This window comes from Sus scrofa, chromosome 5 (assembly GCF_054392235.1).
Source record: "Sus scrofa isolate SSC_HxYL_T2T_F1_AM1 chromosome 5, Sscrofa_HxYL_maternal_Yorkshire_Landrace_v2.0, whole genome shotgun sequence".
Classification (NCBI taxonomy): Eukaryota; Metazoa; Chordata; class Mammalia; order Artiodactyla; family Suidae; genus Sus; species Sus scrofa.
In genome coordinates, this window is record NC_139387.1 from 19,532,701 (window position 1) to 19,546,285 (window position 13,585).

Consider the following 13,585-nt stretch of genomic DNA (forward strand, 5'->3'; position numbering starts at 1 on the left):
AAACTTTTATGTTTAAGATGAATGAAACAAATTCATACTGGCTTTAAGGTAATTAAGGTTCTTAGTTGCTTTCTGTGTTACTGATAGTTTTGCACGAAGGCTCCCTAGAGGCTGGATTTTAAAAAGGCGGGAGCTCCTGTCTTTAAAAGTTGTTCACTCTCCTCCTCCCTCCTCATCAAAATAAAACAGAAACATACACCTTCATTTGGCCCCCCAAAAATGACCTGAGGAAATAAAGAAGGGGTGAAAACTAGTGTGTGCTCTTTCCTTTGGTCCTGAGGTCTCAGCATGCTTGGAGAAGGATATACTCTCACCTCCTAGGAGATGAGAATTGGGCAGCCGAGCCAATAGCAGACACATACTCACAGAATCCTGAGCAGATTCTAGGTGGAAGGTGACAGTGAAGCTGCTTTACATGGAGGGAATCTGTTCCAGGTTTTCTTCCCTTCAGTTGGCCAGAGTCCGACGCAAGGAACAATAGCCAAGCATTGCTGGTAGGAAAGTAAAATGGTGCATAGACCTTGGAAAACAGTCTAGCAGTTTCTCAAAAAATTAAACGTAGTTTCCATCACCGGTGGCCCAGGAATTCTACTCCTAGGTGTATACCCAAGAGAATGTAAAACAGATGTTCACTAAAAATTTTATACACAGATATTCTTAAAATCATCATTCATATCAGCCAACAAGTAGAAACACCCCAAGTACCCATAGCTGATGAATGGAAAAACAAAATGTGAGATAGTGGAATCCCTATAATGGAATATAATTCAGCCATAAAAAGGACTTGATGCATCAAACAACATGAATGAACCTTGGAAACATTACGCTAAGTGAGAGGAGCCAGGCGCAAAAGGACACATAGACAGATGTTTTTTTATTTAACTGAAATGTCTAGAAGAGGCAAATCCATACAGATAGAAAGCAAAGTCTTGGTTGCCAGGGGCTGGATAGAGGCAGGGATTGGAATCAACTGCGAAAGTCCTGTGCTTTGCTTTGGTATGAGGGAAATGTTCTGGGGTTAGACGGTGACGCAACGTCATAAATACACCACAAGCCACTGAATCATGTACTTTAAAATGGTCCAGATGGTGAATTTTATGTTATGTATATCTTATCTCAATTTTTTTTTAATTGGAAAGAAACTCTAGCCAAGAACATGGACTTTCAGTCCCAGCTTTCACAGCTTCACCTAAGGGAGGAGGGTCTTCCGGGAAGGACCCACCCATCCTAGTACTGTGCATACCCTGATTTCAGTGGATTACATTTTCTTTTTCTTTTCTTTTTTTTTTTTTTTTTGTTTTGTTTTATTTTTCTGCCTTTTCTAGGGCTGCTTCCTGTGGCATAAGGAGGTCCCCAGGCTAGGGGTCTAATCAGAGCTGTAGCCGATGGCCTCTGCCACAGCCATATGCAACACAGGATCCAATCGGCATCTGCGACCTACACCACAGCTCACGCAACGCCAGATCCTTAACCCACTGAGCAAGGCCAGAGATCGAACCCACAACCTCATGGTTCCTAGTTGGATTCGTTAACCACTGAGCCATGACGGGAACTCCGCAGTGGATTACATTTTCTTAATCAGTCTGATCTGATGAGTACTGAGAAATAAACATACAGATGGACAACAAATAGACAATATATAAAAACAGAACTGTCACATACAACCTGCCCAACATCTGTTTATCTACAATAATTTATTTATCAACAGTAAACAGCCCAGAGAGCCAGCCTGCTAGAAGCCAAGTTTGTAGGGATCCAGACTGCTCTCTCCAGTGATAATCCAGGAAGCTAAACAATAACTTCTATAACAGTCAGCCCAAAGTGACTAGGAGTTGATTACTTCATTAATAACTGACAACAATTTTTGTCCCTGTTTCCAACTTAGGGCTGATCAGGGAAAGCCAAATATGCACCCCTAGCCAATCACATAGTTTGCCCTGTTGCTGGTTAGCCTGCCTGCAGCTTCCTGCTGCCAGCCTTGAATCCGGCACACCTGAAGCCTTTTCTCTTTTCTGTCTAAGACGTTCCTCCTCCTCTGCCTGCCTTTGAATGTCTCCCAAAATGCATGCGATCCTGGCTGACTCCATCACTACGTCAAGTCAGAATAAATAGCCTTTGACTTTCTCATTTAGTTGACCTTTGTTTCCACAATACAGGTAGCATTTTATCCCCCTTTACACACTCTGCCTTCCACATTCCTTCGCAAAGGAATTCCACTGCATGGTCAGTGTTGCAACAGTACACAGGTGATCAGCACCCAAGAGTCACTACCAAAGATGTAGGTAGGAGAGAGGTGGAGAAGGAGCCCCCTGACCACTTGGGGATTGTTTCTTCAGCCCCTCTTTACCACGGGACTCTCACCCTCACACCCCTTCACACCCCTTTCCAATCCATTTCCCAACCTCCAAACAACCACTTCTGATTTGCATCATCGTAGATTAGTTTTCCTACATTTTTGCAGACTCTTACAATACATGTTTTCTGTTTGGTTTGCTTCACTCAAAATGTTTTAGAAATACTCTATGTTGTTTCGTGTATCAGTAGTTCATTCTTTGTTATTGATGGGTGGTATTTTATTGTATAAATATCCCCCAGTTTGATTTTCCATTTTCCTGTGTTTGAGCATTCAGGTTGGTTCCAGTTTATGGTAGTATAAATAAGCTTGCTGAGAACATTCTTGTACAACTCTCTGTAGATAAGTGTTTTCACTTATAATGGATAAATACTCAGAGTGAAATTCCTAGGTCATATGGTAAATATATGTATAACTTTCTAAGAAACTGCCAAACAGCTTTCCAGAATAGTCATACCATTTTTTATACTCCAGTCAACAATGCATTAGTGTTCCAGTGGCTCTGTATCCTACCTAGTAACTGGTGTTGATTTTAGCATCTTAGTGAGTTTAAAATGTTATTATGATTTTAATTTGCATTTCCTTGATGACTAATGATGACGTGCATCTTTTCATTTGCTTATTGGCTTCTCATGTATCTTTTTCTATTAATTGTTTATATGCTCTTTTGCCCACTTTGAGTTGCACTATATATCTTTTTTTATTGATTTTTTTTTTTAGTTTTTCCTGTGCTGTGGATACAAGTCCCTTATCAGATAGATAAGCTTTTAATTTTGATGAAGCCTAATATATAATTTGTCTTCTTTTATGTTTTTTCATCCTAAGAAGTCTTTGCTGACCCCCAAGATCATGAAGATATTTTCCTTCTATAAGTTTTATGGTTCTGAGTTTGGCATTCAGATCTTTGATTCAGCGCAAATGAATTTTAATTAATTTCCAATTTAATTAATTTTTGTGTGTGCACTTAGGAGGCAACCTGGATAGGTATCTAGTTTTTTCACTGTCTATTTGTTTTAAAGACTTTCCTTTCTCCATTAAATTGATTTGGCACCTCAGTCAAAAATCAATTGATGTACATGTGTGGGTCTCTTTCTGGACTCTCTTCTGTTCCCTTGGTCAGTTTGCCTGTGCTTATACCAATACTATATTTGTCTTAATCATTGTAACTTTATAATAGGTCTTGAAATGAGATAGTGTAAGCCTGCCAAACAAAAAAAATAACAACTTTTAAAGATTATTAAATAATCTTTTAAGAGATTATTTTGCTATTTATAGATCCTTTTTAAACAATCATTTTTCCTATTCTAGATCCATTGCAGGTCCTTGTAAATTTTAGAATCATCTTCAGAAAGAGCTAGAATTTTGATAGTGATTGTGCTGAATCTATAGATCAATTTGAGGAGAATGGCACCTTAATTACATTGAATCTTCCAATCAATGAATGTGGTATATTTCTCCATTTATTTAAGTCATCTGAAATTTCTCTCAGGAAGGTTGTATAGTCTTTAGTGGGAGTTTTGCACATCTTTCACTAGATTTATTCCTTGGTATGTGATATTTTTGATACTATTGTAAAAGGTATAATTAAAATTTTTTATTTTCAGTTGTTTATTTCCAGAATATAGCAATACAGTTGATTTTTATATACTGACTTTATATATCTCATGCCCTTGATACATTAATGTACTGGTTCTGTTAACCTTGGAGAGTTAGGAGTTTTGATCCGTTTGTTTGTTTGGGTTGACAGATTCCATAGGACTTTCTACATGTACAATACTTTCTATAAATAACAGCAACTACAATCTTTATGCTTTATTTTTCTTACTTTATTGCACTAGCTAATACTTCAGATACAAATTGAAAAGAAGTGATGAAAACAGACATCCTTCCTTGTTTCCAATTTTAGAGGAAAAGGATTTAATGTTTCACCAAGAAGTATGATGTTGACTGTAGGTTTTCATAGATAATTCTTTATCAGACTGAAACTGCTACAGTGGTCTTCATGGCTTGATGAGAAATTTTATTTTTATGCAGAGGTGTTGAATTTTGTTAAATGTTCTTTTTCTGCATCTGTGAGATGATCATATGGTTTTTCTCTTTAATCTTTAATGTGATGAATAACACTTTTTTTATAATGTTAAATTGACCTTATTTTTTTTTGAGATAAACCCTATTAATCATGATGTAGTATCCTTTGTAATATATTGCTGGATTCTGTTTATTCATATTTTGTTAAAAACTTCACATCTTTTTTCATGGGGTATATTGGTCTTTAATTCTCTTTTCTTGTAATGTTCTTGTCAGGTCAAGTATCAGGGTTATGTTAGCTTTATAAGACAGGTCGAGAGGTATTCTCTTAGTCTCCATTTTCTGAAAGAAGTTGTGTAAAATTAGTATTATTTCTTCCATAAACATTTGGTAGAATTCACTTACGGAGCCATCTGGACCTAGAGGTCTCTTTGTGATAAGATTTTTTATTATAATTTCTTTAATTAATATGGGCTATTCAGATTTTCTATTTCTTCTCTTGTCAGTTTTGATAGATTGTGTTGGGATAAGTTTGTCCATTTCTTCCAAGGTGAGATGACATAAAGTTGTTCACAGCATATCCTTATTAACTTAATAACACTTGTAAGATTTATAGTGGTGTCCCCTTATCATTCCCAAAAATTATAACTTGTGTTTTCTCAATCTTTTTTTCATAGTCAGTCTTGCTAGGGGAATTATCAATTTTGTTGATCCTTTTCAAGAGACAATATTTGAGTTTTTTTGATTATTTATTGTTTGTTAATTTATTAATTAATTAATTTCCATTCTTATTTCCTTTCATCTACTTACCTGGGGTTTAATTTGATCTTCTTTTTTTAGTTTCTTAAGGTGGAAGCCTAGAGCATTGATTTTATATCTTTTTTATTTTCTAATATAAATATTTAAAGCTACAGAATTTTCTCTAACAATTTCTTTAGCTTCATTCTATAAATCTTGAGGTATTGTGTTTTCATTATCATCAGTTATTTATTTTTAAAATTTCCCCGTGATGACCTCTTTGATTCATGGATCTTTAGAAGTCTGTTGTGGGAATTTTTCTGGCTATCTTGTTAGGATAAGACTTTTTTTTTTTTTTTTTTTTTTTTTTTTTTTTTTGTCTTTTCCACCGCCGCATCTGCAGCATATAGAGGTTCCCAGGCTAGAGGTCTAATCGGAGCTGTAGCTCCTGGCCTATGCCACAGCCACAGCAATGCCAGATCTGAGCCATGCCTTTGACCTACACCACAGCTCAGGGCAATGCCAGATACTTAACCCACTGAGTGAGGCCAGGGATCAAACCTGCAACCTCATGGTTCCTAGTCAGATTCGTTAACCACTGAGCCGTGATGGGAACTCCAAGACTTTATGATGGAACCTGGTATTTGCATCTATGCTAAATGCTCTTGCCTTTGTAAAAAGGTTAGTTAGTGAATTCCTCTTTTTGCCCTCTAAAATTCCCTAAGTGTGGTCTTTGAAATTTTCATTTCTTAGCATTTTCTTTTATTTGTTTCTGTTTTGAAACTTAAGCTTTTGTACAATATAGATTATAGTTCTGTAAGACATTATGGATTATGAAACAAATTATAATGTTTCAGAAATTGTCTCCCTGCTATTGTTTACTTTTATTTTACATAGAAGGATATAAATGATAATTGTTTCATCTTATTTATTTGTTTATTTTTTTAACCTCCTATGACATGTGGAAGTTCCCAGGCCAGGGATTAAACCCATGCCACAGCAGTGACCTAAGCCATGGCAGTGACAATGCCAGATCCTTAACCCACTGTGCTACAAGGGAACTCCTAATTGTTCCATCTTTTTTTTTTTTTTGCTTTTTACGGCCACACTTGAGGCATATGGAGGTTCCAGGCTAGGGGTCAAATAGGAGCTGCAGCTGCCGCCTGTGCCACAGCCACAGCAACATGGGATCTGAGCTGCGTCTGCGATCTGCACCACAGCTCATGGCAATGCCAGATCCCCAACCCACTGAGCAAGGCCAGAGATCGAACCGGCATCCTTATGGATACTAGTTGGATTTGTTTCCTCTGTGCCATGACGGGAACTCCCTAATTGTTCCATGTTAATATTAAGTTTGGGGATAAATTTTTCTTTAATTTATATGGATTTTTCAAATCCAAGCTCAAAATTATATTTTGAATAGGTTTCAATAAATGATAATCTAATCATTTGGCTATCTTTTTAGACGGTATTTTCATTAATTTTGTTTTTTAAAGCTTATGTTTTAAAGTCTGAAGAATTTATATCTTACTGTATCCAGCATGCCCAGAAAACAGTAAGCTATACTAGTACCAAAGCCATGGTAAATGCAATTTCATTCTTCTTTGATGAATCAGCCAGTTCATTAGATCTTACAGTACCTCAGAAGTCAGCATTATGAAACTATCTACTGTAGAATTATAGAAGGGCAGCGCAGTAAAAATATAGAATCAGTAAATGCCAGAATGTCCATTATATTGCGACCTTCTGTGTTTGTTTTTAGATGATCATCATTTTTTAAATGTAGTAGTTTAATCATTTGTTGAATACCAGGCTAGAAATTGGAGCAAAAAGTGATTTCTCAAATACGCCTTATCATGACCTGAGGCAATGGTTAACAAGTCATTCTTACAAATACAGATGTTTGTATAATAATGCATCCAGGAATTCCCAGGGAAACCAGTTCTTTTTCCTTTCCATTTCTTCTGCAATTCCATCCAACAAACAAAACAAAGCAAAGCAAAGGAAATAAAACCCTAAAGCGAACCAAGTCTCTGAATCGGTGAAACAGTTTGATAAAATGCTATGATGGGGTGAATTATAATCTGCCAGGAATTTTCTTCAGTACAGTTCTTAATCTTAATATATATACAAGAATAGAAAGGCTTTCTGATGTAGCTCTCCAGAAGCAATTGTTTCCTTTTCAAAGTATCCTGATACTGATCAGACAGATCCTTATCTGGCTTCAAGCAAACATGTGTCTTCCCTGTTCTTTGAGGATTGCTGACTGTCTCTGCCCTCTTACCTTCACGTGGAAGGAGCAGCCAAGTTTCTACAGATGAAGCAGTAACAGTGGACAACATAGTTACTAGAAAGCTAGGTTTTAAGCCCCCCCACTAGGTCTGATCTGACATAGAATATTCAGGTTGGCACAAAGAGCACAGTAAGGGACATCAAGAAACCCTTTGCCATAGTTTTCCATACTGATCTTGCCCAGGGTGGAGCATATAAAAAATACTTTCCTTAACAATCTGATGGTGTTTTCTACCCTTTTTTATTTGATTGAGAATTTGAACATTGCAAGTTAACTCATAAAATAAAAATGTAGCAAGGCCAGATAAGCATGTATTATTTATATATAAATGCTATATAAGGCATTTAATTAAGGTATAAGGTATTTAATTAAGATAGCAAAACCTTACCATACTTCTTTACAGTGGCTCAGAGGAGATTTGGGGTAAAACTTGAACTTGCCTTTGTTCAGGTAGGTCCAGGTTTGACATTGGGAAGCAGCAGTTAGGTAGAGTGACGGTGCTCCTACACGTGGAGGAAGCCGTGTCTGTAATACTCTGTGTGATCAGGGACTTGGCCCTTCATGTAATTTCAAGTAGAGGTGAATTTATTTCATCACATGATCCAATTCTAGCCAAATGCTATGGCTGCGAGGCCAGAACAGGCAAACTCAGGGTCTGCTTCTCGTGATGTTGCCCCCAGGAGTCTTGGTCTTTCTGCTTAGGTTGAGGGTCCCAGCCAGATGCTTGGGTTCCTTGTAGATTTTGGACACACTGAAATGACTTGGTCACGTATCTGCAGAACTAAGGGTGATCCATGGCCAACTCGTTTCATTCTACTTGTTGAGGTGTAAAGAGGCTTGTAGGATCAGCGTAAAAAGATGCGATGCAGAGCATATCCTCCCGCTCGCCCTCCGGACTATATCCAGCAAGGCCCAGCCTTCATGTGTAGGTGACCTTACTCACCCCACTTGCTTTGTTTTGTTTTGTTTTGTTTTCCAGGCTACAACCGAGGTGGAAATTAAGAAGAAAGGCCCTGGATCTCTCTTAGTCTCCATGGACCAGCTGGCTTCCTATGGGCGGAAGGACAGGATCAACAGCATATTGAGTGTAGTTACCAATACGCTAGTGGAAGGTATGTGTCCTGCAATGTCAGTCCACACCGCTGAGACAGAGATTCGTAGTGTGCATGAGAAATATAGAGTTCCTGGGTCTGAGTTTTGCCACAATTGTCTGTGAGCTTTAGGAATGGAGTCTGCTGGTTGTAGAAACCAGCATCCCCAAATCTCCTCGCACAGAACCCAGTAAGGACTTCAGAGCTGCTGCCAGCATGATGCACCGATAGTAGAAAGTACAAAGAACAACGGGAGTGAGCTAGAGGATCTCAAAAAGCCTCTGTAATCGTCACCATGAGGAGCCGGGGGTTGGTGAGAGGCAGAGAGGGACATGGCCTGAGACCTGCGACAGTCTAAAACCGTGGAATCCCATCCGCACCCTTGTGCCGCCGACCGAAAAATACACCTTCCTCTTTTCCTTTTCAGCTACTTAAAAATCTTTGGTTTTCCCTTAAGGGATGTACTGTGCCTACATTGATGCCACCTAATTCTGCCTCTCTTTAAACACCCCCACACATCCATAAATATATTGGACATGTGACTAGGTAAGCTGAAACCCCTCTTACGTCAAAGCTCTGGGCCACGGGGGAGGAGCAGCTGCAGTTGAATCACAGCACGTCTGCAGTGGCGCAGCTGTCAGAGCCAGAACTCGCCATCAGGGGGCCCCTCCGAGACACAGCCTGGCCTGCCGAGGACAGCGGAGGATTTTCCATCACACGGCAGTCCCCAGCAAAGGTCTGCTTTCTGTCCCGCTCTGGTCTGTGCTCCAGGCTCCTCTTGATCTCTTCGGAGGTAACTTCGGTGACTGGGTTTTCTCTCCCAAGGTTTTGATTGATTCCACATGCATCCTCGGAATTTGATTCGTGTTGATTTAGCTAAGTCATCCCGTTATAGATCCTTACAGTTCCTGCTGTTTTTCGGAGTCCGCACACCCAGGCTGACCCAACGATAACCAGAGTCTCCAAGATAGGCAACTCAAATTATTCATGTGTCCTTGGAACAAGTTACTAATTTTTTGAGTCGCTGAAGCGAAATACCACTTACACTGGCAGAGGGGTGCTCTGTGGTAAAAGGAGAATCCCTAGAAAGGAACTTTAAACTCCTTGGGAGAGCTCATATCTATGCATGTGGGCAAGGAGTTGGACTGATCTTAAGAACGTATCAAGGAGTTCCCGTTGTGGTGCAGCAAAAACGAATCCGACTAGGAACCATGAGGTTGCAGGTTCAATCCTTGGCCTTGCTCGGTGGGTTGAGGATCCTGAGTTGCTGTGGCAGAGGCCGGCAGCTATAGCTCCAATTGGACCCCTAGCCTGGGAACCTCCGTATGCTGTGGGTGTGGCCCTAAAAAGAAAAAAAAAAAACATATCAAGTGAAAAGAATGCTGAGCTACCTGCCTTCAGCTCCTGAACACCCTCATTTATTCCTGTTTTCTTTCATTCCTGTTGAGGTCATTGTCTGGGTGAACATCTTTACACTTTATCATTTATACTTTGAGATGACAGGCAAATAACTGCAAATCATGAGACTGCCAAGATGAACTATATTAGCTTAAGAACCTTGGCTTATTCACTTGGAGACCAAGACAAGATTTCCCTGAATATTTATGACAGTTGAGAAAGAAAAACTCACAATCTCCAACAGCCCTGTTCTATTCCTGGTAAAAAACAAAAAAACAAAACAAAAAAAAACATCAGAACAGGAGAACTAGCCATGCAGTGCAGCACTGCACTCATTAACCTCGGTGGCCTAGCATGGGGTCTGGCAAAAGGAGATGCTCCACAAATATGTATTGAGCTGAAGTTTGTTGTGCCTGGAATGGGGGCTACAGGATTCCTTTTGGAGGCCTTGGTGCTCCGCCCTGCGACTAAGTCAGATATAAACCACTGGATCATGACTTTGTCTTGTTCTAGTCCCTTTTCTTCCTCTTCTTTTTCTTTCTGTCCTGCTGTCCTCGTTCGTCACCCTCTACCCTCCAAGACACACGAAAAAGGAACAGATGCAAAGGTAGCTTGGGGGCCAGAGCACTGCAGTCGTGTTCTCAAGCAGGAAGCCACTCCAGTTCTTCTCCCGTTCCCGAGCCCGCTGCTCACGTGGCCTGTGTCTGTCCTGCCTTTCCCCGCCCACACAGCCTCCCATCCCCTCTCCTGGGATGTGCCTCCCTTTGTTAAAGCTGAGGAGACACAACTGCTATAAGCAAAGAACAATGAATGGCTGGAGCTGAATGATGTGAAAGGGAATTAAAGGACATTAAGAAGGATCAATACTTGCTGGTCCCTCGGTATTTAATGATTGCTCCAGCATGGAAAGCCAGCATTGAATGCGTAACTGTTTCTGCTTCCCAGGCCTTTAGTTAGGAACCTCGGGCATTATTTTCATCCAGAGTTTTAAATAATTATTATTTAAAACCAAAGAAGCAAGCCTCATCTAATAGTTTAGAAACCACAGTGGAGAATTCCAGAATTCTGTAAATAGAAAATCCTGCCTTCCCTGACTCACCCCTGTCCTATTACAAACCTGCTCACAAGGCTCCCATAAACTCAGTGGAATCCGCAGTCAGCAGAGCCGTAAGTGCTGGGCATATTTCAGAGGACAGGATGCGAGGTGTCGGCAGAGTGATATGGTCTCACTTCATCTCCTCAGAGCAGTCCAGCTGTGGGAGAGGGGGGGAGAGTTGAATTAAGAATGAGGGTGCGGTGATGGCACTCAGCATTATTGACTCTCAAGTAAAACACTTTCATCAGTGTCAGTACAATTACTTATCAGGTATCTGCCTTCCCGGGTGCAGCTACGAGCTCTGTGGGTTGGCGACTCTTGCTCACCAGTGTATTCCCAGTGCCTGGCACGATGCTGAATTGAACCAAGAGAGGCCTCTGCCTTCAGAAACCTGATCTGCTCACACCACCATCTTGGAGGAATCATGAGGCCCTCTCTGAGGATAACTCCCTACTCCTGAGGTTAGGACTCCAGCAGTCTCTCTGTCCAGGAGCAAAACTAAGAGAAACTCTACAGACTTTTGGACGTCCTGTCCCAACACGTTAACCCGTTCCCCCCAGACCACATTCTTGGGGGCCCGTCACAGCTCGCAGTTTCGAGCCACTTTGTAAACCTCCTTATTCGCCTAATTGATCTTTCCAACTCCCAAAGCTCCACGTGATCTTAGTTTTTGTGCAACAGAAAAGATCATCCTGAGGCTTCTTGGGTCTCGGTAAATGGGGATAAGAGCTATCTCGTCCCCCTTTTTGGTGCCGCACTGGGGAGGGAAACCTGTCTTCACCATCTGGCAAGGACTCGGGGCCCAGTTCATGGTAAAGCATGACAGTTGTGTCAACTGTTAGAAACGTGAAATAGGCACTGCCTCAACCTCCACGTGCCGGTGAGCGGCAGACATTCGGAGAAAGGAGGGGATTAAAAAAGGAACGGAACCAAATTTCCAAATATGTGCTATAAGAATTTATGGAAATAAGAGAACCTTTTCATTTTCTTTTTTGGGAAGAAAACTAAATTTACCTTGGGAAGGAAGGGAGTTCTAGGAGGAAGAAGCCAAAGCAAATTTTCTTCACAGACTTCCTTTCCCACGCAGACTCCCACGTGGCACTTACTGTGGCCCTTAAATCAGGAAAACCAAGGCAACCATTTTCTTAGCAACCAGGGAGCCAATCAGAAATCCCACCAAAGCAACCATCTAAAATAAAGCCATCACCATGGGCACCATCCAGCTGGTTGGGAAGAGGGAAAGTAGACTAAAGCGGCCATCTTGTTCTTGGTGAAATGTTGGGAAACTTTTTTCTATTCCCTGAATGATTTGGTTTCTGTTAGCGGATTTGAGTAGAGCCAAGGCCGTGGGAGATGCAGTTATATCCAACCCCACAGAGCCTAGGCCTTGCCTGTGAGGATCATCGTGCTGACAGGTGTTCAGAGTTACACCCCTTAAAGCACATTCTTCCCGATGAAAGTCCTTGGACTTTCTACACGCTAGTTGTTATACCTCATTCTCACTAGGAGGAGGGCCTTGTCACCAAGGGCCTCACGCCTTGATCGTGGTAGCTGGATGTCTCTCTGCCTTTGGTGTCTAATCGTCCTTTCTAATCTTTGCTTGGTTAACAGCCTTAGAGGTCATCTAGTGCAGTGATTTGTAGTCTGTGTCTGTCAGAGTCCTAGGATCCTGGGGAAGTACCTCAGGGGAGGAAGCAGTGAATTGGACTGAGCACCAAGCTCCTCTTCCTGCCTCAACTAGAACAGTTCCTGGTTTGTCTGTTTTATACACTGGGGATCATATAAGATCTTTTTTGCAAAAACAGGTTCCAATTCTAAAGAGAGACAGGCAGACTAAAGAGACAGAATAAGACAAGAGAGAAAGAAAGAGGAAAGAAGGAGACCAAGGGATGGGGAAAGGAAGAAGATAAAGAGAGAAGGGAAGGGGTGAAAACGCAAGAAAAGGAGAAAGAGACGAGCGCAGAGATGAGAAAAGAGGGAGGAAGGAGAAGAAAAAGAACGAGACCTCTGTTCTGGCGGCATTGTGAACGCATACGTCTTGGAACATGAGAGAATCCACATGGCAGCTCGTTTGATGATGCTGGTTCTGCTGTAAAGATAATAAATAAGAATAGCCAATACCTCCATAGCTCTTGCTATATGCCAGGGTGTTCTGAAGCACTTAGTGTTTGTTTTAGCTCATTTAATTCTCATGGCAAATTGAAGTAATTTACTCAAGATCCCACAGTTAGCAATTGTCAGAGCTGGTATTTGCACCCACGTATTGTCTGGCTTCAGAGTTTGTGCTTTTAACTGCTTCTCCAATAAGCATTTAATATACAATGTGTAATAAGATACCTCCTGTTTATTGAGGTCTTACCTCATGCCAGACACTATGCCGTCAACCACTTAATCCATAATCAGCGGATGAGGATTATAGGGCTCAATGAGTCCTATAACCTAGAAAGTCGGTGTCCCTTCAGAAGGGACAACAGAGGCTTAGAGGAGTCAGTCAGTATTTGCCTGAGGTCACACACACTTGTGTGTGTTGAAGCCAGTTAAACTGTGGGGTCAGACTCCAGAGGCCAAACTTGCGACCACTATTCTCT

General features: G+C 41.0%; 1 protein-coding gene across 15 annotated transcripts in view; it reads left to right on the forward strand.

Moving 5' to 3' along the window:
- The window catches only part of SCN8A (sodium voltage-gated channel alpha subunit 8), a 192,699-nt gene that overhangs the window by 132,792 nt on the left and 46,322 nt on the right, over positions 1–13,585 (forward strand). For 14 of the 15 annotated variants that reach the window (XR_014803177.1, XR_014803178.1, XR_014803176.1 and 11 more), the window contains one exon: positions 8,392–8,524. Coding sequence is in view for 10 of the 15 variants with exons in the window: in XM_084955570.1 (XP_084811696.1) it covers positions 8,392–8,524 (133 nt within the window). In the remaining 5 variants the exon portion in view is untranslated. Of the gene's footprint in view, positions 1–8,391; positions 8,525–13,585 lie in introns of those variants that run through there. The other variant, XM_084955581.1, reaches the window with a different exon arrangement.